The sequence below is a fragment of the Thunnus albacares genome, chromosome 13 (assembly GCF_914725855.1).
Source record: "Thunnus albacares chromosome 13, fThuAlb1.1, whole genome shotgun sequence".
NCBI classification, from domain to species: Eukaryota; Metazoa; Chordata; class Actinopteri; order Scombriformes; family Scombridae; genus Thunnus; species Thunnus albacares.
In genome coordinates, this window is record NC_058118.1 from 11,573,421 (window position 1) to 11,600,612 (window position 27,192).

At 39.0% G+C, this 27,192-nt stretch overlaps 1 protein-coding gene across 1 annotated transcript; it reads left to right on the forward strand.

The window, feature by feature from the left end:
- Positions 1 to 27,153, forward strand: LOC122995598 (sodium/potassium/calcium exchanger 3). The gene is made up of 17 exons (XM_044370909.1): positions 1 to 500; positions 7,162 to 7,272; positions 15,875 to 15,951; positions 16,177 to 16,251; positions 16,382 to 16,466; positions 17,093 to 17,196; positions 17,278 to 17,352; positions 17,444 to 17,469; positions 20,379 to 20,432; positions 20,546 to 20,688; positions 20,784 to 20,950; positions 21,039 to 21,276; positions 21,407 to 21,573; positions 21,699 to 21,813; positions 21,917 to 22,029; positions 22,198 to 22,263; positions 23,404 to 27,153. Exons 1-17 carry the CDS (start codon positions 398 to 400, stop codon positions 23,512 to 23,514), a joined length of 1,830 nt encoding a protein of 609 aa, XP_044226844.1. The 5' UTR covers positions 1 to 397; the 3' UTR covers positions 23,515 to 27,153.
- Positions 27,154 to 27,192: the final 39 nt, after the last annotated feature.

The following is a 27,192-nucleotide window of genomic DNA, read 5'->3' on the forward strand; positions in this document are numbered from 1 at the left end:
AGAGAGAGAGTGAAAGCACACAGAGCTCAGAGCATGTCGCCTCCTGTTGTTGCACCTCACTGTGGGATCTGCTGTCGACCTTTCAGACTGCACACATGAACGCAGAGAGCTCTTTTACTCGCTATGTGCGACCTGGAGGTTTGGCGGAGTGAAGCAGCGCAGCGTCTGCTCTGAGTCTGGAGGGAGAAAACCAGGCGCTGAATTTTTCAAAATTTTTTTAAATTTTTTTGACACTGTTCAGCAACTTGGCAGAGAAGTGGCTTGCTTCTGTTGCCGCTTGAGGTACGTAGCGGCGGTGCTGGTGGTTTGTCCGGAGCTGTTTGCAGAGAAAGTGGAGGAAACAAGTGTCAGAGAGAGAGCAACAGATGTTTTTCGTGGATATGCGGCCGGCTGAGGAATGAGAGCAGCAGCGAGGCACCGGCGGCCCTTCCAGCGGTTCTGCTGCTGTGGAGTCGGGCTGGTCGCCGTCCTTTGGCTCACACAGGTCATCCAGGCACCAGGTGAGACCTTAATATAGACATACAGGCTGCGCGCGCCTGCGAGCGTGCACAGCAATAATAATCCTATGGACGTTCTTAGATATACAATGGAAATGAAAAACCTAATCTAAAACACGATATACTTTATCATCATATGCACATATTGATCACTGTTTGAATGTATTTGAATTTATAGACATTTGATGTGTGTGTACCCTGAAGAAAGGAGCCCACATTTTATATTATATTAAGATAACATGATAAAAGATTGACTGACTGATCTACTGTACAACTGAAAATGAAGAGGAACCATGTAAAATAACCAGTCCTAAGGAAAGGAATAAATGTAAGAAACATTTTACCCACACACAGTCTAAAACACATCCATATATTAATATTCTTGCTCTAAACAAAGAGCTACTGTATGTATGTATTCAGAACATGTAGTGCTTTGTCCTTATTTATGCTTCTATGTGGATGTAAAAGTCTTCTTTTATATGACTAAATACACAGTGTCTGGTGTAGAGGTGTGATCAGTAATATTACAGTAGACAGGTGTGACATTCTTCATGAAAATGTATCCAAGAAGAAATGACAAGTAACAATCTATATAAGAAAGAAAGCAGGTGCAGAAGTTGAAAGTCCAGTCTTGATTGCTGTCCAGGAATGTGTCATTGTTAAAGCAAAGCTTTTCTCTGCGAAGTCACAAACAGTGCTGCATGTCAGACAGTTGAAGCACTGCTTTAAATATTTAAATCTTAGTTTAGGATTTTCCAACATGACTGCTAACCTTTCCCAGCATCTGCCCTTTGGGCCATGATTCACACTGCAGGAAGATGACAGTTTGATGATTACATGAGACACGAATTTGACATATTTAGATCCAATCAATGTAGATAAGTTATCGGTTAATGCAGATCCAACAGGTATTCATTGAAATTTCATCCTTTATCTCAGAAGAAATGTATTATTTGGTATATTAAAGGATTATTTTTTTCTTAATAGGTGTACTCCACGTCCAATTTGTTTCTTTTCCCAGGCTGTCACTGTAAGAATGTGTTTTAAATAAATTCTTGCTAAACATAGATAAATAGATTGATTTATTGTATGTATTTTGGATTATTTACAATCATTTCACTGAATTTATAACACGTTATTGACATAATCCTGATTATCTGATTTCCCCATGGACTCATTACCCCGTCAGTTTTTATAATAAAAAAATGAACTTAAAAATATGACACAGCGAGTACGGTACATCTATAAAAGGCCATGAACTGTAGTTCCTGCCACATAAATCACTAGATTTCATTACGATTCATGTACCCACCTCTTCTTCTCTACATTTCTTTCTCCTTAAACCTCCTTAAACCTCCTTAAATCAACAACCTCTATAATATTAAGTACCATTCTGGGTCACATCATTAATGGCCAAAATGAGGTTATTATTTAATGTTACAGATTCAAATAAGTGAAATCTGATCCAGATGCTTTAATGTCTCATCTATCAGCAACACACCTAAAGGTATCAGCCCCCTCCTGCACCTCGTTATCCTCTCAACACCTTTGCTGATGTCGTCACACACTGTCACAAACACTCGTCGACACTTCAGCACCAAGACTTTTTTTTCTCTTCAGTCCTGTGTGCATTGCAGAGATGTGAATGAGTGAACTTGTTCTATCAGGAGTGTTTGATTTACATTTGGTCTCATCCTGATATTGCATGCTGTCCTTCATGGAAGGGTGTTCTGGTGAATGAACCATGTCATTAATATTTATACTTCACCTTTAAATTATGAGTGTGCCATCAACCAGAAGAGGTTTTTTGAACCAAGACCAAGGCCACTCAACTCAAACCCTATAAAAGCACAGGGCAAAGCATGCAGTCTGCTGTTTGTAAGGGCGACAGGCGGGTTACTCTCACAATATACTCGGAAAATATTACACATAGTGTAGCATCTTGAATAACACTGCTTGTATAACCATTTATGGATGTGCTCATTCGATTCTCTGTACCAATATCGGTCTGATTCTGGCTAAACACTGGATTTGACATCAGAAAAAGAACTTAAAACAAACAGAAAGTTTAAAAGTATTATTCATCACCACAAACTTGATGAAAATCTTATGGTAGAATATGACAAAGCTGTACAAGCAATGTCCAGACAGCAGCAAAGCAAACAAGAGAAATTAGTCGACTTTATTCTTCTAGATGACCAACCGTTCTCCATATTTAGATATGTGGGGTTTCATTGCTTAATTGAACATTTCAAGCCTCACTAGCCAGGATTTAATCTCTATAATGGCTGTTCGTCATTTATACAATCAAGCGGTGGACTCCTTTCAAAGCATTTGAAAAAACATAGCAGCAGTGATTGTAACAGCTGACACATAAATCCTGACTGTGTCCCAAGTCATGACTTTGTCTAACAGCATGCTGGATAATAGGGCTGTGATGATAAGGCGATTAGTTTACTAGGATATCAACAGAAAAACTCATATTTTGATAATCGATTAATCATTTAAGTCATTTTTAAAGCAGAAAATGCCAAACGTCATGTAATTTGTGAAGATTTGCTGCTGTTCTTGATCTTGTGTGATAGTAAACTGAATATGTTTAGATTTTGTACAGACGGTTGAGAAAAACAGACATCACCCATGGATTTAGGAAACTGAGACAGATATTTTTCATTGTGTTCAGGCATTTTGTAGTCCAAACAATTTATCGATAATGGATAATGAAAATGATTGTTAGTTGTAGCCCAACACAAAATTTGTCATTTTCCGAGAGACAGCGCTAGCTGCACACTGATTATGAAAAGCCTTTTAACAGTTTAGCAGATATTAAACCAACAATAACTGATTTTTTGGCAACTTAGGGGCAGTGGAGACAAGTTGTAAACACAGTACTGACATATTTTCACTTTATGAAGGTACAACTTGCAAACAGTTGCCTTTGTCTGTCTGTTGGGTGCTGGGCAGATAGCATACAATCAGTTGATCAGAGCTCTCACTGAGAACAGCTGCATGTTACAACAGAAAACAAGGCTGAAGAGAGCAGTGAGAGTCAAACGAAACGGTAAAGTTGTGGGCAAAACCAAAAAAAACTACCTTAAAGATGCTATGAAGCTCAATAGAGCGGGAACTGCAGTCAGATGATAATTATCTGTGGGTTTGTCACTACAAGCTACACCTGTCAATGCATTACAAGTGGTACAAGTAGTCATGTGATCCATTGTTAATATAAAAATATCGATTATAGCCACTTTAAAGTCATTAATTGTAGAATTTGAAAATTTCTGATTTTGGAGCTCTCCAGGAGGGATTTGACCCAGAGACAACTAGGCTAGATGAATGGGCTGAAAGCACAAATACACTGCATGAATTTGGCTCATTTTTCTATAAACAAATATTATCAGATTAAATGGTAAAATGTTTAAATTACATTAAAGTTATACACATAGTGTGACGAATGGAATAAAGCTGACTCTAGTAGCCTTTTGAAAAAAGCAAATTGTCACATACAGCAACAAAAGACATCTGGAGCGAAAGATGCCACCATGTAGCAGTGATACAGCAAGAACAAAGCCTTAAAGTCACTTAAAGCATCAGAAATTGATTTACGTCTTTATGGAGGAACATTTGTTCTCTAATTGCGCTCATGACAGAATCCTCATTTGAGCTTTGGGTCCTCATTAGGATTTTTTAAACTTTAAACTTAGTATTGTCTATGCTCATTGTGTAACTGTGGTTTGGATCCCATTAAAGGTCAAATGAGATGCTGATCAACTCTTCAGCATGTGTTTACTGCAACATGACACTTTATAAGTGTTCAGTCTGAATGTCAGACTGGAGATCTGGAGGACTGTGCTGTAATCCACATGAAAACAGAGCTCAAAGTGTTGAGAAATACAAATATTATTTTTATAAAGTTTTGTCTTAAAGACTCAGGTTGCTCGCCTGCACTGCCCCTATTGAGGATTTCACAGTCAGACATTTACTACCACAGACTGCAGTCTAGCCCTGCGGAGGCAGTGAACTGAGACCTGAGGAAGCCGGTCTGTCCAGTCGATGTGTGATTGACAGGATCAAATGTTGTTTCTGTTACAGAAGGAGGCAACAGTGGTTTGTCTTCCCTGAAAGGAACAGCTGAAAGTATATGGTGTTGAACTTTTCTTTCAGTCCCTGTAAAAATCAAACAGGTGCTAATTACTGTAATGATTTGTAGCAGTTTGTGCGAGTTCAGCAAGGTGTATTTATGGGATTTTGACTTCTTTTCTGCTTCTTTCTGCTAGAAGACTAAAAAAAATTTGAGCAAAAGCTTCAGCTTAGAGGTTTGCTTATACTATTGTGTAGCAGGATTTATGATTAGAATGAATTATGTCATTTTTCACTTCATTTTATGGTATTTACACATACCTTTCTGCTTTCAACCAGCGTGTTTATGTTGAGGAGTGTGGCAGCAAGATGAAGATATTTCCGTAGAAACACCAGGTTTCATAATTCATCAGCGTTCATCTCTCTCTGCTCACTGATCCTTCTCTAACCTCCTTCCTTTATATTTACATTTCAGCCATTTAGCAGACAGTCTTGTCTGAAGCAACAACCACTACAGCTTGGATTGCTAAAATGATAAACTTTTAGGGCAAAGGTCAGGGTCAGAGTGAAGACAGTGGTACTACGTGCTTGGAAAGTATGCAAGGCTGTGATCTTTATCTCCAGTTTTAAATAGCCTGAAACAAAGACCACCTACTATACAATCATAAAAATTAAGACACTTTTAAGACATTAAACGTTAAGGACAAAGAACAGAATAAATGCCATTTATTTCACAAGTGTGGATTGTTTAGGCTGTCATCTATTAACTACATTGATCACAAGACAGCTGGGTGGTTTAGGATTAGCAACACCAGCACATTTAAACCTACTGGAAGATACAAAGACTTGCAGAGGATTCAGGGAGTCTTGCTTTTTTAACCATCTTGAATTTAGGAATGCTAGAATAATTGGAAAAAAAATACTATACTGATAATCTATGTTTAAGTTCATTTTGTTTTTACAGTCAGATCAGCTCATCATCAGGGTTTCACCTTTGTACAAGTAATTTATGTTGTGCTTTATTTCTCAGTATTATTTTCATTAAAAGCTACTGTATTTCTAATGAGAAATACAGTAGAAAAAAGCCCCTAGTTTATATAAACTATCAGCACCAGTTAGTGTTGTATTTTATAAGTTGTTTGTCCATACCATATTAGGATTTTCTTGAGTTACTAAAATCTCAAATCTGCAAAAGCATTCCATTTTTATCTCTCAGTTTTCTAATGAGACAGGATACAGTTTAGACCCAGTTATAAGTGTGAAGATGGTGCAGAGCCATCAGTGACAGGAGCTCATTTGAATTTCATACGAATCGAGCTCCTCTTGATACCTCAACATGAAAGCCTTCACGTCTCCTCTCAGCCACGACCGCTGCCCTCGTGAAATGCATTGGCTCATTGAGCTGCTAGGTACAAAGGGACACTACAGCGCCTGGCAATCACGAAATGCATCAGACACAAGGACCAAGCTGCCTCGTAAATAAGAGGACAGTGTTTAGTACAGGGTGTAATACCTTGCCTCTATCTTCTCTAGCCCTTGGTGGAAAGATCTCTGTGGGTGGCAGTGAAGGATATCTGTATTCCCCCCCTTCCCCCGTTGAAAAGATGAGAGAGATGATGAGACAGATCTATCTGTGAGGTCGCCTCAGTAAAGCCGTAAAAACAGAGATTAGCTGTCGAGGAATGAAACACACAGCTGAAATACACACCATAAAGATTTCAGTACTGATGATGGCTCAGGACAGCTGACTGCAGCATGGGCTGAATTACTGAACGTGTTGCTATCTCCCACAGCCAGAAACATGAAACTATAGTCTGTCTAGTCCACAAGAATAGCTCTGCACACGATTATTAGGTTGGAGAAAAGCAGCAGTAACAATACTTGGATGGTTTTCTGAGGATGAGTGGACACTAATTTAACACCCAAACTAATAAAATACAAGATAAATTGTTTGGTTATTATCTTTCAGTCAGAGGTTCTTTGGAAAACTACTGACACTAAATCAAACAAAGGATAAAATGATTGGTTCATTAATTGAATAGTTGATCAATAGTTACTGATTCCAGCTTCACAAATTTAAGAACTTCTCTGCGTCTCTGGTTTTTGTCTTTGTTCATTGAATAAATAAAACAGGCAGTTTGAAGAAGTCACTCTAGGAAATCATCACAGCCAAGAGCATTTTTCATTATTTTGTTTCATTGTATTTGGGCTGCATCTGATTATTTTCATTATTGATTAACCTGCCACTTACTTCCTTGATTTGTAGATTATCATTTGGTCTATAAAATTTATAAATAATCAGTTTACGTTCATAAAGGAAAAAAGAAAAACAGCAAATCCTCACAACTGAGAAGCTGGAACTTGTGAATGTTTAGCATTCTCGCTCGACCAATAACTGAAACAATTCAATCGATATCAAAATGGTTGCCAGTTGATCGATCTTAAAAATAATCCACAGATTAATTATGAAGACACTTGTTAGTTTCAGCCATAAGTCAAAATACAGAGGTTTAGTTCTGTGGTTACAGTGTGTGAGGTCTTGCTGGTTGTTTGCTAAAATGACTCTGGTGTGGTTTTATAACAGAGACGGAGTCTTCGGGGTCTCGGCCAGGCGTGAATGGCGGGACGCTGCGATGGACACGCAGGCTGATGCAGGAGAAATCAGACAACCAGAGCCTAGAGCAGCCGCGAGCAGGTGAGTCACTCCTCTCTACCTGGATAAATGTTGTGTGTCGCTCCAGGACAGACCAGCAAACCCTCCTAGTCTGCTACGCAGACTTATCATTCAGTGTCAGGGCGGGGAATATGGATAATATCTTCTATCATAATGTATGTAATATTATATCACAATATCGATATGTGTTGTAATATTTTACAAACTTTATAATGAAACAACATGCTTCAATCACAATCACAACCCAATACAGTATATTGTTGTATTGCAAACACCTAATTCAGTATTTGGAATTACACGCACCCAACAAGACCTCAAATGCTTCATCATATTGGTGAACAAGTTCATTTGGTCATATAGTATGCGGAAAGCACAGGGAGTCAATTTCAGATCCAGAAATGGTTCAGAGATGTCATTTTTCTGCCATGTGTGTATACGTGCATGTGTATGTGGTGTGTGTGCAGGTAAACAAGGAAGGCGGAGTGTACCAGAGAATTATGCCTCTCCCCTGCAGGTGAACTGAAAGGTCACGCGGACCGAACAGTGTTAGTTGTCAGGAGTGTGTAGCCAGTGTCAAGCTTGTGCAGTGAAAGATTCAAGGAGACAGATGAAGTGTGCAAGAGGAGGCTGCCAGAGTGAAAGTCAGATTAGATTTTCTAAGGTAGTCTGTCTTTAGCTGACGCCGAGTTACTTATATTTGCTTCCTGTTGGAGTCTGGTTGTGCCCTGAATAGTTTAGGCAGATTCAAACTGCTCTTCATGAATTTATTACTGAGACACGCAGCCAATCGACAGCCATAATAAGACCTCTGTTTCTCTGGTTCCCAAGCTGATTAGCTGGCTGGCTAACATGAGCTGCATTCATCACTGCTGACAGTTTTATTATTAAAAATTCACATTGGAGAGGAAATCTCTTTATTGTTATGTGTGGGGGAGAAGCACGGAGTAGATAGAATAACACAGCTGCACAATGAAAAATTTTTTGCCTTACTAAGTGAATACTGTGCTAATATTACTGGAGGCTGCCAGTCACAATGTTGAATTGTGTGCAAACTGCACACTTATTTGCACCTTCATTGTTGAAACCTGAGTACAGAATTTCAGTCTTATTCTCAAAGACAATTATGCAAATCAAGTTATGCTAATGAAATATCATGCAGGCAGTCTGTTCAGGCCTAAAGTGGACTCTGCCCACTGAGGAAGTGCAATCTAAAAAAGATGCACACACAATGAATAATTTTGAGCTTTTAAAAATAGATTTGAGTGAAACACGTTTGCCTGACATCGCCTGCATGTGAGGATGTGTATAGTAAAATATGCAGTTAAACTCACTGGGAAGCGCCTTTATTTTACTTGTCACAGGAGATGGGAATGGTCTCCATGTCAGGGTGCCCTCATTTATTTGCAAAAGGTTTATATAATGTGCATCTGACACTGGCACAACATGGCTGTTCTTCTGTTTGTAAGGCAGAGCTGCAACAATTTGTTGAATGATCGATTAGTCGGTTTACAGAAAATGAATCTGCAAATATTTTTGATTGTAATTTGTCATTTTTTAAGCAAAAATGCAGATGTTTGCTGGTTGCAGTTTCTCAAATGTGATGTTTGAAGCTCTTCTGTGTTATACATGATGGTAAAACTGAATTTCTTTGGATTTTGAACTGTTGATCAGACCCAAGAATACATTTGAAGACATCACCATGGGCTCTAAAAAATAATAACAGGCATTTTTTCACAATTATCTGACATTATATAGATAAAACAATTCATTGATTAATGATAATGAATTCGTAGTGAAAATAATTGTTAGTCGCAGGCCTAATGTAAGGTTTGATTTAAAATAATTTCACTTAACACAATAAAATAGAGGTGTAGCCTCGACTCGAAACATACCCTTTGGTCAATGCATAAAACAAAACAAAACAATCAGCTATGATGGTAGTTTTAGTTTTTTACAACATTTTCTTTATAATCGTTTTAGCTGCTGATGATCTTATGTGGAAATTTAATACCACAGCTCTTTGTAAATAATATATTATATTGGTTATAGTTTTAAAGAGCTTATATATTCAGAGGTGTATGAACATAGACAGTTGATCTGGCACTTAGAGTGAATTCACACTTACAGGCACATCGCTGTCTAGTTGTCTACCACACATTCTCTTAAATTAGAGGTGTGTTTTTCACTTAGGAGACTTACTTACTGAGGACAGAAAATAATCTTTCCACTAGTGCTCCATTTGCTCTGCACAGCACATTTGTGTTTTGCTACCTGATAACACACTTAACCTTAATTGAGTTTCTTGTTGCAAACAGCTCTCCTTCATTATCTCTTACAAACACACAAGCCTTCTGCAGGTAGATACTTCATCGTGGTAATACGCTGGAGACAAGCAGGCGAACAAAAAGCTGGACAGGTACTATAAGACACATACTATAAGACAATGAGCGCGGCTCCAGGCTCAGGTTGCCGCCCTCTTCCTCAGCAGGCCGTCTGACAGTGATTGCATAATATGTAGTGTGATTAAAAAGCCTGCCGTGGACCTTGGGGGATATTATCTTGGGGATTGCACAGTAACGTCCAGCCCCAGGCTCTCTTTCTTTCTTTTCATCCCTCCATTGCTTAACAAGATGGATACGGTGTGATCCGCCTTCAGCTGACAGGCCGCTGAGACCGTTGTTGCTAGGCAACTGAATGCTAAATTTTGAAACCCAGACAATTCTGTCTTTCAAGCATTAAAAGTGCAAAGCAAAGAACTAAAAATAGACCGTGAGGAGAAGAGGGGGGAGGCAAATGAATTCAAATGATGTAAATGAAGTAAACGGCTCATACTGTGTGTGATGTCGAGGCTTGTTATGTTGTTTATTTTGGCAAGCAACAGTCAGCTGAGAATAGTATTTTTCCACAGCCATGTTTTCAGGGTTTTTTTGGGAAAGCGTTGAGAAAGAGAGGCTGGCAGATAATCTAACTAAAATTATCTTCAAATGATCTTGGACTTTTATCAGGGCAGTCTGATTATGGATGCCACACAAGGCAAACAGCAGCAAATGTAACTGTTGGATTTCACTCTCTCCTTTTAGTTTTCTCTGTAAGGCATGTACTCCGTTCCCAAAAATGACTCAACATTTAAGGAATAAAAGGCACAGGTTAAGGCTCTCAATGTGAGGTTTCTAAAAAATTGCTCTTTAAAGTTGTTTGTTTTACTGTTTCCATTTGAGCCACATCCCCAGCAGTTTTTTGTTCACTTCTGTCACAACAGTGTAACATGTTAAGTGTTTTTATTGATAGGCGAGGTGGTTGGTGCGGTTTGAAGGCCTGCTGTCGTTTCATCGGCGCTGTATTCAAACTGCCTCAAAGGGAAGCGAAATCAAAGAACAAATGCATAATTGAATTTACATCACACACCTGGATGAAATATTTATTTTTTGATTCCTCATGAAAAATGCAGGCTCGTTGCTGTTGGTCTGTGCATGTGCTTGATACATTAACGTTGGTTTGGTTGGGGCATGATACGACTTTACTCGGTGTGCCAGTCGATACCGTAGCTTGACTCCAGGACACCCTGCAGACTTTCTGATCGATAACATTATTCTGTACCGCCCACTGCCCACAGCTACAGTCTAAAGCCTCTTGCAGCAGATTGACTCAGATAGAGAGCTTAGCTCCTCACATCACCGCTGTTTTCACTTTGTTGGGATTTCACTTCTAATACCATGGGAAGAATTTGCTTGGCATTGCAAATATACTTGAAGATCTTATCTGCTGCACAGGCTTTATTGATCTGGACTCTGCTAAAATACATATATAAGAAAGGTTTGTTCTCACCATAACAGGGAAACATAAACCGATTTCAGATAAGAAAAAGACAAAGTGTTCAAGTGTTTAAACAGCAAACAGTGTTTTATATTTGCTACAAATGTGGACTCAACTAAAAGCTAATAAAGTCTTATATAGCAGACACTTAGTGTGTAACGGCTGAAAGCAGATGCATTAGAGCAAATTTACGCTTTGCTACTTGACAAACAGTGTCCCATTTAACATGCGCCTCCTGGCTTTTATAGTGCTTTGGAGTTAATATGTAAAATTGTTGTTCAGTGTGCTTTTTTCATCGCTGAATTAGTTTCTGTTATAATTTAACACTACCCTTCTTCAGGTGCACCTTTAACAATACTAGTTTCATCACCTCACTTAACCTCACATTTGACTCTAGTATATAGTAGATAAAAGTTTTGCCTCTTCTGACATTTGAAGAAATAATCAGCGCTTCAAGATCTTTTGAAAGGAAGTGATCCCTTTCTAGCCATGCTAGCGGCATAGCTTTGAGGATGGTAATGTTAGTCTGTCAGTCGGTCGGTCCACCTCATTGGTTCAGGCTGAAATAATACAACAACTATTGGATGGATTGATGTAAAATTTGTAGAGACATCATTGGTCCCCAGAGGATGAATCCTACTAACTTTGATCCCTGACTTTTCCTCAAGCATCCCCAGCAGGTTGACACATTTGGCTATTAGTGAAATATTTTGACAACTATTGGATGGATTGCCATGAAATTTGTATATTCATGGTGTCCAGAGGATGAATTCTACTGAGTTTGGTGATCCCCTGAAACCTTCCTCTAGTTTTCACTTATCCAGTGAAATATCTGAACATCTACAGACATTCATTGTTGCTAGGCAATGGATCCTACTGATTTTGGTGATCCCCTGATTTTTTCCTCCAGCACCACAATGAGCTCACATGTGGTATTGAGTGAAATCTCTCAGTAACTGTTGGATGGATTGCCAAGAAATATGGTACACAACAGGGCTGCCAACTCTTATGCATTGACAGTGAGACTCACGCACTTGACACTTTTCACAGGCTCTCACGCCTCACGTCCATTTTCTCACACAGTGAAAAATAAATTTATAACTGATAACTTCATGGTGTCAAAAGAGGACACTGACAGTGCACGGACAGACAAGACAGAGCAGCATCGTGCAGCAGTGAGTTATTCAGACGATCAGGGGGAAAGCAAGGAATATACATAAATCTATTATATTGTAATTTACTCCCATGCACGTTGCTCAGAGTAATCTCAGTCAGCGGCTCTTCTGGTGGCAGCACAGCGTCTCTCCCTCTCCTCTGATGCCGTGTGCATGCAGGCAGGAGAGAGAGCGAGTTACTATGGTTATGGGGACGCTCTGTGTATCTGTCGCTCTGAAACTTTTCTCGCGATTCCCAATAATAGATTTTTAGGTTATAATTGTGAGGCCATTTCATTTATCCAAATTGTTTCTACTTTGTTGCAATTGTTAGACTTTGAATATGGCCTTGTGAGTATTAAGAATAGCAACCCTCAGTTTTAACATTGTTTAACCAGGTTTAATTATCCAAATCATATTGTGATGTGTTGTAAGGCTATTTCATTTATATAAATGTTCATCCTTGTTTGATCTTGATCTAGCCTGCAACCTGCTAAAATTTTAGGCTACATAATGTATTTATATATATAATTTCTAATATGAAATAGCCATTCTCCTAATAATTCTTCTTTTCATAGCACCCTCAATCTAACTGATCTAGACTGTTTTGACTTAATCCAAGAGGTTAAGTGTTGTAGAAATGCAGGAAATTTGTTTTAAATTATAATTTTATTCTGTGGGAGTTCCCCCAGGACACCCCACCCCCACCCCCAGGCTGAAGGGAGGTCGAGTCGGTCAGTTGACCATGAATAATGCTCATTTTATTATGAACAAAAATAAGTAATACTAAATTATCCCCACCCCCGTTCGATGACCCCCTGACGTTTCCTCCAGTGGTATTATCAGGTCAAAAATTTCAATTTGTCCAATTCTTTGGTCCATGTCCAAAACCTTTTGTGTTTTCTGGTAACTGGAAAAAGTTAGCATGCTAACAAGCTAAACTAAGATAAACATTGTAAACATTATACCTCCTGAATTTTAGCATGTTAGTATTTTATGGTGAGCATGTTAACATGCCAATGTTAGCCTTTAGCTCAAAGCACCACTCTGCCAAAGTATAGCCTCACAGAGCTGCTCGCATGGTTAAATGAAGGAACTTTGAGCTTATATATACAAAATTACTAGAAGGTGTTCACATTAAAGTCATAATTTAGGATCTCCTTTGTCTTGCTAATAAATGAAATGTATTTCCTGCTTTACCCTCTTATCAGTGATGTATAACATATATTAGTGATTCAGCCAGTTCATAAAGTTGTTGCTGCTCTGGCTAACATCTGTGTGCACCCTGCTGCACATGAAGTAATGTCCTTTATGTTTTCACAGATGTAACAGCAGCAGTTTGTGTGCAATAAATGTGAGAAGGTTGAAGAAATATACGGCGCTATTTACACTTGTGGATTATCTCTTTAAGAGTACTTCAGATGGTGTAGGAATGAAACAAAGACATGTGAGCTGCTGTGAAGACAGCGACAGTCAGAACTGGATCAGAGGTGAAGGAGTTGTGGGGGCAGTTTGTTATCTGGCTGTAAAGCACAGAGAGACATGATGTTACGGGTCTAAGTACGAGGTGCTTGTATTGTCAGAGTAACCGTACATCGACGCTGCAGCTCAGATCTCCCCTAAACTCACAGAGGCTCGACCTCTGATTACAAAACTACTGACTTTATCAAGCGGATGGCACATCTGGCTCAAATCCCTGATTTGGGAAGTTGCAGATGTGCTATCATCTTTAACCCGGGTGTTTCAGCTTGCGGTTTTGTGTTGTGAAACCATGGCATACGAGTCATGGCAAAGCACATTCCTGTCCAGCAGCCTTCAGTAAACCAGTATGCTGTTTGTGTCTCCCTTTCTCTTTGTGTCTCTGTGCCGTTCTTCCCCCTCCCTCACTCTCTCAGACCTCTCCTGAGGGTTTGTAAGGAAAAATAAATATTTTTAGACATTACGGTCCAGAGCTGCTGTCACTTCTCTTTTTTTCATTTTTCATAAACTCAAACCATGGGAAACTCATATTCACCTCCCCCTTTCTCACTGTTCACGCAATCGCCTTGCCTTTGGCTTCCTACTGCCACCCATCCAAAAAAAAAAAAAAAAAAAAAAAAAAAAGCTGCCCCCAGGGAGAGGGTCGCCATAGCAACTGCCTTCACCAGAGCAACTCTGCGAAGCGTCCATCTGAGCTACATGTTGCAGCTCTGCGTTTCCACCGATGGCATAACCTGAGAGTTTATGCTCTGGGCTAGAAAGCAGACTGGAAGACTTCCAGGGCTGTTAGACAGGATGCAGAAGAGGGTGAAAGAAACAAAGCCACAGAGCGAACACAGATGTCCAACAGCTGATCAGCGTGACAGGCCGCTTGAGAAGACGCATACAGCGCAGCTTCACATTCAAGGCTCGCTCTCTCGTGCAATAAGATGACAGAAAGTTTACATGCTAAGCCTTGATGATTTACTGGATGAGCCCTACACTGCAACAACAGCTGGCACACAAAGAAGATAGGCTTTTTCCTCAGTTCTCTAAGAGAGCAGAAAACAGAGAGACAGAGCCAACCTGGAAATTCGCTTTCACTGTAGATGTTGAAAGTGAGAGGATGCACATAATGCTGTTTATGGCACAATAAGCATGCAGACAGACAGGCAGCTCTGCACTCTTTCACACGCACAAATGTGTAAACACAACTGCACAAACATTTACATTTTCAAATTCAACAGGGCCAAATTGCTGTCCCATCCTCGGGACCATATGGCCTCCTCCTCTCACTCACTGATACTGCAGTGTCAAAGATCAGATCTCATATCCCTGATCACAAGGGACCCTCTCTTAATCCATGCAGTCTGTTGTTCAGTTTCCATGCAGCAGTGTGCATTGTGACGGCTGCCCTGTGCTTATTGTGCGCTTGTCGACCCGCTGTTGTCTCACACAGCAGAGGAGCTATTAATAGCTCCATGCTCCCCAGTAGTTTAAATTCATCCAGCTCAGCTCAGAGTTGTAAATTGGAGCTGTACCACACTCTCGAGGCTCTGTTTTGTAACGTCAAGGGAACAAGGGGAAGCTAAGCTGTCATTAACAGTTTTTTCTTGTTCGTACACTCAAGTAAGAACAGGAAGCAGCTGCTAGTTTCTCTTCCACTTCACTTCCTGTCTCACTGCACTGTGCACAACAAACATCGTCTACATGACAACACAACATGTTGTTAGAAATGGTGTCTGAAATGAGACACACAGTATGATGAACACACAATTATAACAATGACTCCTGGTCTTTAGTTTCTTCTCTTAAATGTTTGAATGTAAAGAAAGATGATAACAGAGGTTATGAAGCTTTGCAGATGTACATGATCAGGAATCAGGAGACAAAGAACATTATAATACATTTTACAGTGAAACTTTTTATACAAGAACGGGAGGAGGAGGACAAGAAGTAAATTGTGTAATGCATTACCCAACTTTAAGAGAAACATTTCACATCCCCTTTGTCTAATATGAACAAATCCTGTGCAGTTTGTGAGACTGTTGTAAGTCTCATAGCCCAGATAATTTGTATATTTTAGTTTGTTTTGTCACATTTTGCTTTTAGTGAAATGAACATCTGTTTAAGATTGGAAAAAGATATTTAAAAAGTTAACTCATGCGATATGAAATCTGTTGTCTGTCTCCCTGCAGCCATTCATGAGTTTCCAGACGACATCTTCAACAAGGAGCAGAGGAAGAAAGGGGCCGTGTTTCTTCATGCGCTCTGTGTGAGTACCTCACCTGAACTCTGCATATTTTTTCTTGGGTCTGTTTTTGTTTATTTATGTCCTTGACTCATCCTGCTGAGATCTGACATCATTATAAACAGATGTGTATCACTGCACTGCACAAGTATTACAAACCAACACTTACACAGTAGATATATTATATACAAAGGGAGATTGTGTATATGTCCGTCCACTCTCCTATCTGAGCTCATCTTTACTTTCTAGGCGATCTACATGTTCTACGCTCTGGCCATCGTCTGTGACGACTACTTTGTTCCTTCCCTTGAGAAAATATCTGAGGTGAGGAAAACATCACCAGCCTGCCTGCAGATATAATTTGCTTCTTTTAACAGATCAAAATTGGATTATACCAATTATTAGCCATTTCAATAAGTCTATATCCGTCTCGGGTGTTTTTCTTCTCTTTCAGAACCTGCAGCTCAGTGAAGATGTGGCCGGAGCGACATTTATGGCTGCGGGAAGCTCTGCTCCAGAGCTTTTCACCTCTCTCATTGGTTAGTTGCTCAGTCATTCTAGACAGCTGTGCCAGCTGTGCCAGAGAGCATGTCCTTTTTTTCCCCTTAAACGGAGAAATTTCAAATAGTCTTCCCATCCTCTGCAGTGCCAGAATCATCCAGTAGATGTCAGCAGAGTTTAATTACATACACAAACATATTCTTTATTTTTCATCAGTGTTTTACATACATTACAACATAAAGAATCCCCTTCAAATGAACAGGATATCTAAAAGTATTGTCGTAGTTAATTTACTGTCAGGCTTTTTAAAAAAAATTAATCTCTCTATTTCAGACATGTCAATAAATGTTGTCAGTCCATTTAATTGAAAGTCAAATTCATCTGTATTCTAGATACAGATTTGTCTCAAAGAACTTAGGAGAAAACAATCAAATAAAACTAATAAAAAAACAACACATAAAATAACTGTTTTTGCATCTTTTCATGTGAGGCCAGAGCTGAGTGGACTGTGTGTTTAAGTGGAAATAAGAGTGTCATTCGGCCACAGAAACCAATGGGAGATGACAGATTGCGAGGATTTGATCTAATCTGAAACCAAACAAACACAGATTCTGAATGGACATATTTGACTTTCATTCCTCCTTCCTGTGTCGCCCGCCTTCAGGTGTCTTCATCACTAAAGGAGACGTCGGAGTCGGCACAATCGTCGGCTCCGCTGTCTTCAACATCCTGGTCATCATCGGCCTGAGTGGGATCTTTGCAGGCCAGGTAGAAAAACTTTTCTTTTTAAACTCATACTGGATGCACTTGTTTAATGAGTGATTAAACATTTTTATCTCTTCTCCACAGACGGTGGCTCTGACATGGTGGTCCCTCTTTAGAGATTCCTCCTACTACATCCTCTCTGTACTGACTCTCATCATGGTGAGATGTGCATTTTGTCAGTGAAATCTCTGTTAACCTTTTACTTTTCCACATTATGTTTTTAAAAATGTATCTTCTTCTTTCTCTCTAGGTTATCTATGATGCCATGGTTGTCTGGTGAGTCCACATATGTATACCACATTCACTACCTTGAATAAATGCTGTTGTAGGAACTGCTCGATGTTGAACACAAGATGATATTTTACACTGCTTACTTGTTTTCGTAGATATTAACTGTATAAACCAGTTTAGATTAATTTTTGGGCTTGGTCTGTTTGAAAAGTCTTCAAACTATACCTGAAATGTGATTTAAAAAGAAGAGTTGGATTACATGTTTACAATGGATGGAAAACGAACTGACATATCTGTTAACATGAACTCACATTCATGTCATTTGTACACTGAGGCTGATGGTAGGAGGGTGATTGAAAACGTCTCAAAGATGCACCTTCAGGCTCATTTATAACCGCAAATTGATAGTTTTATTATTCTACTAAAAATCTTTTGACTATGTACAACTCTGTAAATATCATTCACTACTAACAGAGCAAACAATGCACATCATATGATCACATTTCCATACAAGCACTCCTACAGCGAGAATCTGTATTCACACCGACACAGATCTTCAAATTTCTCTTTCCTCTCAGGCTCTAATTGGTGTCACAACCTCTTTCACAAATGACTGTTATTTCAATCATGAAGATGAGGACGTCAACAAGTTCAATAATCACTGATTGTGGAACTTAAATCGATTTGGGTTCCTGGTTTGTACTCAACAAATAACAAAACACCTGAATATGTGTTTCTGGTCAGCCTCAGCTCATTTCAGAGCCAGCAGAGGTGATGAGTGGAGATCAGTTCAATTTGAAATCTGCTGTAAAATGACTTATCATTTGTTTAATTTGTGTTGAGGAGGTGTATGTCATCAGTGGCAGCCGACATCTTGTACTTGGTGATGGTGTGGAAGCCACTTCACACATGAACAGTGGATTTGAAGCTTAGATTGATTTGTTTTGTTTCGCTTTTCCTTGTTAACAGGCTCATTCGGTGCTCTTCAATGCCTGCTTAGCTTCTTAGCTGCCTGTCCTGAATGTTTTCTATTCTGTCGACCTGAAGCCTTTTGTATGAAATGGCTTTTCATTGTTGTATTTGTCAGTGGTTTTAATGAAATTGTAGATTTATTCACAGACTTAATGTCAGCTGTAACAGTGGATTCATCAGTGATATACGGCAGACCGTTTATTGAATCGCAGTGTGCCAAGCTAAGCTTGCCCCGCTGTATTTCACCTCACTGCTGTTCTTCTGAATGCAGTTTGGCAGATTTGTGTTTTAGCTGACTTTGCCAAATCACTGCATGCTCTGAATATCTGAGATATGAGTCTGCACATGCGCAGCAGTGGTGTGGTCTTCCAGTCTGTATCCAGGCTCAGTGGAACAACTGTCTGCACAGGTTCAGTTTGGGTGTTTGTTGGAGAAGCTAATGAAGTGTTGATGCATTTTATAGAGTTGTGCTTATGCACCAGTTCTGTTATCTTTTACAGTTACTGTATTCTTATTTTTAAGAAAAAAAAATAGGTAAATGTAACTAAGTGCTAAACAGGAACTCCAGCTTAGAGACTCTGAAAACTTGATTTCAGATGTCAAGTATTTTTAATTGTGACCAAATAAGCAACAATCAAAGGTAAAGTTCAGGAAAAAAAAAATCTTAAATTCAGTTAATCTCGTTTCTTTAGGACTGTGTGGGTGTGTGACTGGTAATGCTTTATTTTACAGATCTCTTACTTTTATACTAATTTCCTGAAAATTTGAGCAATAGCATTTTTTAAATTTTTTTGACATTTTACAGAGAGGGAGGTGCAATTTGATACAAATTATAAGATATAACAGAAAAAAGTGTTAATTTGGTTTAGTTGTTAAGTACCCACTCATTATATTTTGGTTCATATGTAGCTCTTAGTAAATTAGGCTCGACAATTCTTTATCTGAAAGAAAATACTTTGTTTTCAGTGTATAGTTTTGTGTGTCAGTAGCATATTAGATTTCTTCAATATTTCCTTAAAGTAGCTGCTGTGTAACTTAATTCTTAGGTCATTTCTTAAAAAGGGTTATGTAGTTTAGTAGTATATGGGAAGTGTGCTCATTATAGAGTTTTTAAGAAACAACCTGATATGCTAATATATAGTTTGACACACAAAACTACACACTGAAAACAAAGTATTTTCTGTCATTTAAAAACTGTTGAGTCTAATTTATTAAGAATTTTAGCAAATTAAAAGCTAAACCAACTTAACACTTTTTTTTGTTTTTTCTTATAATTTGTACCAAATTGCACCACTTTCTATGAAAAAAAAATGTGCTAAAAATTAACTGTTAAATACCTGCAAACTACACAGAACATTTCCAAGAAATTAGTATAAAATTTAAAGGACCTGTAAAATAAAGTGTTAGCCTGTGATTTGATCAGATTTGATCGACAGTTCTTGCAGTACAACCAAACAACCCTGCAACAGTCATCACATTTTGATTTAAATGTGGCTAACCGCTGATTGGTGCACAGAAATACATGACATTTTTTAATTGAGCCTTGCTCACTTCAAACCAGCGAGAAAAGCAAGGATAAAAACACAATTACAGAAATCTCTCGCGGGAAAGTGTTCTCACTTTGGCAGAATATAGTGTGCTCATGAAAGACCTCATTGTTCATAGTAAGCAGATTATACTACATTTTACCTTTGTGCATTTTAATCAGAAAGAAAACTTGCTTTAAGATAATTATGAGTAGAGGAGGGTGATTATGTATCAATGCAGATAATGACAACATGCACCGCTTGTCTTCACATAAATCCTGTGCGCATACATCCTTCTGCCATCACCTTTGTTATTATTCTCAATTTTTTTTATTTATGATTAAAGAAAGACTAAAGGTTAACTTACTATTATTTGTGTTATGAAACGTTTAATTGGGGTTCAGTTACAGTGCAAACACCAACTGTGTAAATCTAAATGTTCTACTTGCTGTGCAGGTGGGAGTCCTTGCTCCTCATGACCATGTACGGGATCTACATTATAATCATGAAGTAAGTTCACTAGAGACCAGACTCCCTCATCAATCATCAAGCCTCCACACACCTGAGTTCTGATAAACACTTGCACATGTAGATGTAAGTAAACAGCATCTGTTTGGTCGCAGGTTCAACTCCCAGATTATGGTGTTTGTGACGCGCCAGTTCAGGAGCGTCGGGCCGTGCTGCCTCAGATCAGAGGATCGCAGAGACGACAAGACGGGAGAGGATGCCTCCGCTTGCAACACTTCCATGGTGCTCCTCAACAAAGGTCAGAAGACATTACTGCTCCAGCTGATCACCATATCCAAGGGCTTTTTAAAATTTTAAGTTTAAAATACTGTCTTCTCCAAACTTTTTCCACAGGTCAAGCCTATGGTCAGGAGCCCCCTCCTGTCGTCATGGTGGATGAGCTCCTCATCCTCAACCCTCACAAACTGTCCTTCTCAGAGGCTGGCCTGCGTATGATGATCACCCCCCACTTCTCCCCTCGCACTAGGCTCTCCATGGCAGGACGCATGCTCATCAGTGAGGTATCTGACACACACACTCACAGCAGACATTATAACACACATCGGCTCGGGGCTCTCCAACAAAAAACTCCTCGCTCTCTTCTCACAGAGACAGAGGCTGATCCAGAGTTCGAAAAACCAGCGTGGCAGCGAGGCCGGGCCCGGGTCACGAGGGGAGTCAACCAGCAACAGCCTGAAGAGGACGGAATCCTGCAGTTTGGAGAACGGAGGCGGGAGACCTGGAATAGGAGATGCAGAGTCAGGAGACAAGCCGGGGGTAGAGTTGAGCCAGCCAGAGGAAGAGGAGGATGATGAAGATGGGATTTTCAGTCCCGTGCGCATACCAGGTGAGGAAGATCCAGCACTTGACACACTCAATAGTTTTTGAGTTTTTCAATGGTAGCGTTTATTGAGTTTAATGACCTATGAGTCAACAATTTGACAGATTCCATGAGTCTGACTTCCTGCTCTTCACAGGTGGCTGTTGTGCACGGGTGAAGTGGGTGATAACGTGGCCTCTGGGCCTCCTGCTCTACTGCACTGTACCTAACTGCATTCTGCCACGCTGGCACCGCTGGTTCATGGTCACCTTTGTGGCCTCCACCCTGTGGATCGCCGTCTTCTCCTACCTCATGGTGTGGATGGTAAGAAGGAAGCAGAATCACTCCAGTTGGGATTCAACAATTCCAGTTCTGAGCTTCAAGAGGCTTTTGGTTTACCACAGAAATACAGTTGTTTACAAGCTGATGTGTCCTAATGTTTCTAACAGGTCACCATCATCAGCTACACACTAGACATCCCAGACTACATCATGGGCATAACGTTCCTGGCAGCAGGGACCAGCGTGCCAGACTGCATGGCAAGTCTGATTGTAGCTCGACAAGGTAAAAACTGTCAGACTCTTTATCCTGAATCTCCAGCTCCAAATCTTTTTCCTGTTCCCTCTTTGTGGTGCATTTCTCTGTCACTTTTCCCGTCTCTTTTCAGGCATGGGGGACATGGCAGTGTCTAACTCCATAGGCAGCAATATCTTTGACATCCTGCTGGGTTTGGGTTTCCCCTGGGCTTTGCGTACCCTTGTGGTGGACCACGGATCATCAGTATGCACTTTATCTCTACAACAATCTCTTGTTTTTTCCTTCCGTCGCTGATTTTTCTGGGTTACTCGTGTGTGTGTGTGTGTGTGTGTGTGAGAGAGAGAGAGACTTATTGATACACAGAGAGAGATTTTAGGTTCATAAATGTGACATGTGCTTTACTTTTCACAGATCTCCATAAATAATAAAGGACTGGTGTATTCTGTCGTCCTGCTGCTGGCATCTGTGTTTCTGACGGTGAGTGAAAACAGTTTACCACAGTTTCACAGTTGTTTTGATATCTGTTAGGTGTTTGTCATTGTGTGAAATAAGTCAGCTTGGTTGGATTTAATTCACTTTAAGACATGGTGGACTACAGCTGGACTGTGTGTCTTCCATCCCTCTCCTGATATTATTCAAATCTGCATGCAAACACGTCCTCTGGTTGTAACTTTGAGAAGGAATTTCAGCTCACAGGGCACGTTTGATGAAATAACCGAACATTTTAAATGTGTGGTTGTCATGCAGTGTTTTAACTTCATTAAACCTGTAAGATTTGTGATAGGAAAAAACAGAAACAGTTGCTTAAATATTTTGTTTTATATAAATGGTATTTTTTTATGATTTAAGTAACATAGAGGCCTTACACTTTCACCATGCCGGTTTCTTTATACTATATATATACAGTACAGAAATTCCAATAATATGTGTTAGGTATATACAGTGTTGTGCTGTTGATCCCATCAGCTCTACAGAGCATTTCAGCTTCTTTCAGTTCATTACTTTGGTTTTCTGTCCCACAACTTTTCTGTCTAGTTCAATGATTTCAGCAAAATTAGCAACTAGCTAACGAACATAGTGGAGCATTTAGCAGCTAAAGAGCCAGATATTTCCCTCAGCAGTTTGTGGAAAGCAAAACCAAGCTAAAAGGAGAGTGAATATTAGATCCATCAGGAGGACACAAACACCACTCAAAATTAATGCTAATGTAGCTCGGTGTCTGCTGCATGCATAAAAAAAGCAACTGTGTGCTAGCATTTTGCCCTAGCAACAACCTAGCAACATAGCTCTGCCCCAAAGTGGCCAAAAATCAGTTAATTCAGATTTAAAGGATAGGTTCACAATTCGATCATTCCTCCTGTTCATACTGGTTATTAGAAGATTCCTGCTTATCAAAAATGTAAAAAAATAAAATAAAATCAATAAATACTGATATTTGATCAGAAAATCCAGCATCAACGGCTCTACTTCATGCCTGCTTTAAACACAAAAGGATTCACAAATCATTTTTCTCATACTGCCTATGAATTATAGAGCTAAAATTTGGTTTAAAAAAATGTGTTCAAGGTGAATGCATCTTTTTGTCTCTTCCTCACCGCCATCTCTCTTTGTTTCCAGGTGATGAGCGTTCATCTGAACCACTGGAAGCTGGATCGCCGGCTGGGTCTGGGTCTGCTGTTTCTCTATGCCATCTTCCTTCTCTGCTCCATCTTCTTCGGGCAGCTGTGAGGCCTTAAGGTCAAAGGTCAACCCTGTCAGACAACATGCTGAGTACCTACCTATCTACCACAAGTCCTCTTTCCTGAAGCCAAAAAAAAAAAAAGTGACTGTTGTTGTGTTCCTCGTGAGAGTTTCTGTGCACCTCTTTAGGATTCAATATGGTAATACTGTACACATGCAACTACACAAACACACACTGAAGTCTTTATTTTATCAATAGCACTTTTTTTTCTTTTCGTACAGTGCAGTGTTTGAAAGCAGTCAGTATCTAAGTATCAAATATAATACGTACCAAAATAATGATGACATGGCAGATGGAAGCAGCAGATTTATTTGGAAGTGACATAAACTAAAACAATGTGATTTACAAGACAAATCAATAGTTCTGTGCCTCATTAGTATTAATGATGTAGTGTCTAATATTTTAATGATGTTTTGTTTTAATAAACTGTGTTATCACCTTCACATTAAAGCAATAATCAGTAGTACATACAGTACAGTAGTTTTACAGGCTCAGAGGCTCCTCTCAGCTCCTCAAAATCACTATAATGCACAGCTGCACAACTACATATATTTATATTTTAGTTGTCTAAAAACACAAGTACAACCTTTTACTTGTTCACAAACTTAGATTATGCACACTGAAGCACATCACCTGTTAATATCTCATGCAGTGAGCACAAGGGTCTTGTTCTTTTAGGGACTGTTGCTTCCCGTCACTGCAGCTCTGTTTCCTTTGAGACTACTGTTGAATTAATTTATTTATATTTTTAATGTTCATGCTCTGAATGCAGCCGCAGCCAAGTAAATGAAATACTTTTTACAAAATGGAAAGCAAAAGTCATTTCTGCTCATTATAGCCTTTATCTCTTTGGCACATGATGAAGTTAACAGCTGCAGTTGTAATTTACAGTAGGGGTAACGAAGCGTTGAAATGACACTACCCAATAAAAACCCTGCTTGGCTACAGTCCAGAACACATTGTCTTTAAAATACATCAGGGACCAGGACGCGTGACAAGAGGATGAAATCAAAGGCTATGTAGTGAAAGGAGAAATTCACTCATTGAAGACCAAATTAACAAAGTTACCGGTATTAAAGGGATTTGTTCTATTTGACGTGTTACCCTGGTTTTGGAGGCCGTTTCAACAGCATAAACAGCTTTAGGTTAAAATGCTGGAACGATGTTTTCTCTGAAGATTTCACAGATGTTACAAACAAAAGGTACTTGAATCTGCCATGTCATGCTTGAGACAATTTACTCAAGAACTCTACAAAAATGACCAGATTAATTTTATTGTCTGTTGGCCTTAGGTTTCAGTACCCTTGTATGTTTTGAATGTACATCCTAACAGACTTTTACTGTTTGTGTGGAAATATTAACATGCATTCAAATGTAGCAGGTGGCACTGAATTACAGCGAACAACCTCTGAACAGACGGTGAGCTACTTAAGTCCTACAATACAGGACATGTACATGTACGTGTCAGAATACTTTTAGAATAGAAACATTGATATGAAAATGCACATTATTGTGACAATATTTTGACCATTTTGCCTCACTACTTATAAGCAAGTATTGGTACAGCTAAATGTACGTAAAGAGATTAACAGTGTTACAGTATTTTTAGAAGTCTTATTACTATGAAATCTAATATATAATGTACTTCTATGAGTGTCACCAACTTTGATGACTTTGAGTGCAGGTTAGTTGTAATACTTCACGTTTAGGTACGACAATCGATGTTTGTATTGTTTCTTGTACATTTTATGAGATTACTTCACTTTGGTGGAACATTTTTGTTTTTAGCACATCAGGACAGAAGCAGACAAACCTGCCATAATGTCCACAATACACATAAGTGAGTATGTGTGTGTGTGTGTTTGTTTGCATGTTATGGCAAGCAATGCTGCATATTCCATATTCACACTGCTGCTCTTCTGTCCTTATATGAAAATTAGGAAAACAGAACAATCTGAACATAATTTAGATTATATAATGATTTTTAGTGTGGTGAGGACAACAAGTTGCCGCTTTTGGTACTTACTGTTATGAAACTTGTGAATTCAAGACTAAATGTTCCACCAAAGGGATTGGGGTGTTTTATTTTTCAAATGGCTGTATAATTATTATTATTGTCTACTCGACAATACTTTTTACTGTTTGTAAATGTTAAATAATTTACATAGTTTTACAATAATGAATGTCTGACAGACTAGTTTTGTGGTGTTTTTGATATTTAAAAAAGAAATAGATCATGTATGCCTACTTGTGAATTATTGTAACAGGATGAATGCATATTTTGTCAGTTTGTGGAATACAAAGGCTGTAGCACTCTCTTTGTTTTCAATTCAATTGCAGTTGTGTCTTAAAATCTCTTCAGCACTAAGATTTTCTTTTTATTTCAGTATTCATTCGTTTACACACTCAACCTTATTTCATGCAAGGGAACACGGAAAACTAAGCGCCATCATTTGAAAAATGTTTTTAAGAAACTGCTAGAATATTTCAATTTGTGAGTGTAGCAGCAGTCAATCCCGTTTTGTTAACAGCTACAATGAGTTTTCACTTGAAGCTGACAGTGTCTATTGAAAGCAAAATAACTGTTTAGAATATTTATTTGTGGATTTCAGTGTACAGTGAGGACAAAGTGCTGTATTTTAGTGGAGAGGAAATTCCACTTATCTTAAATGACATTAAGTATTTATCCCTTTTGACACTAAATTGTCCAACTAGCAAAACAATTCTCAACATCTGTTTGTCATATTTTCTTTTTTAGCCCAAGTTTTAAAAGTGAAGTTGCATATAAACACACCTTATCAGATCTGCTCAAATGCCATGCCAGGAATTTTGTTACCTATCAATGCATCTTAAAGAGGTTATCGGGTGACAGAAGAGCTGTTAAAATGTACAGAAATAAAAGTACAGGAGTTACACATTTTAAGGGTAAAGTGCAGTCTAGGTTTGAGGAATAGTTTTGTAGGCAGGTTGTTAACAGTCCCTGCTACGTGTGACCTTTCCTGCAGAGGACAATGATTACATTTTTTCTTGATAAATGACTTAAACATTCACTAGTTACAGCTTCTCATGTGAGGATTTACTGCTTTTCTCTGTGGGACGAAAGGTCGAGTCTAACAAAAACTTCAGCACCTTGAGCTTTGGGAAATTGAGCTAACACTTTAAATACTTTCTGTCATTTTATGGACTAAATGGATAGTTAATTAGACAAATGATCAACAGTGAATGAAAATAATTGTTAGTTCCCTTCTTAATTTAACAGTTTGAGTTTATTATTTGCTTTAGCTGAGGCAGAAATTGTCTTTGCGTGTCTTCATGCTTGTTAAACACCCTCAACCTTCACAACTCATTGTGTTTCGCCAGCAGTTTGTGTTCACTTGGCTGTTTGGAGTCTCTGCTGTAAGCTCTTGCATTCAAACCTGGTAATAATCTCATACAGAGACACAACGGCACCAAACCAAACAGCTGAACTTGTGGTTTCGCAGCACTCCAAGAATGTTCTGTTTATTCTGCTGTGGTGTTGGAGGTAGAAGATATTTTAGAGTTCAAATTTAATGCTTTAGAGGTCGTATTGAATCATAGAGGACTGTTGTATCTTGAGTGCAATAAAAAAAAAAGTGCAATAACAATTCATCTCTTTCACCTGTTATTTTGTGTAGGAAGCAGTG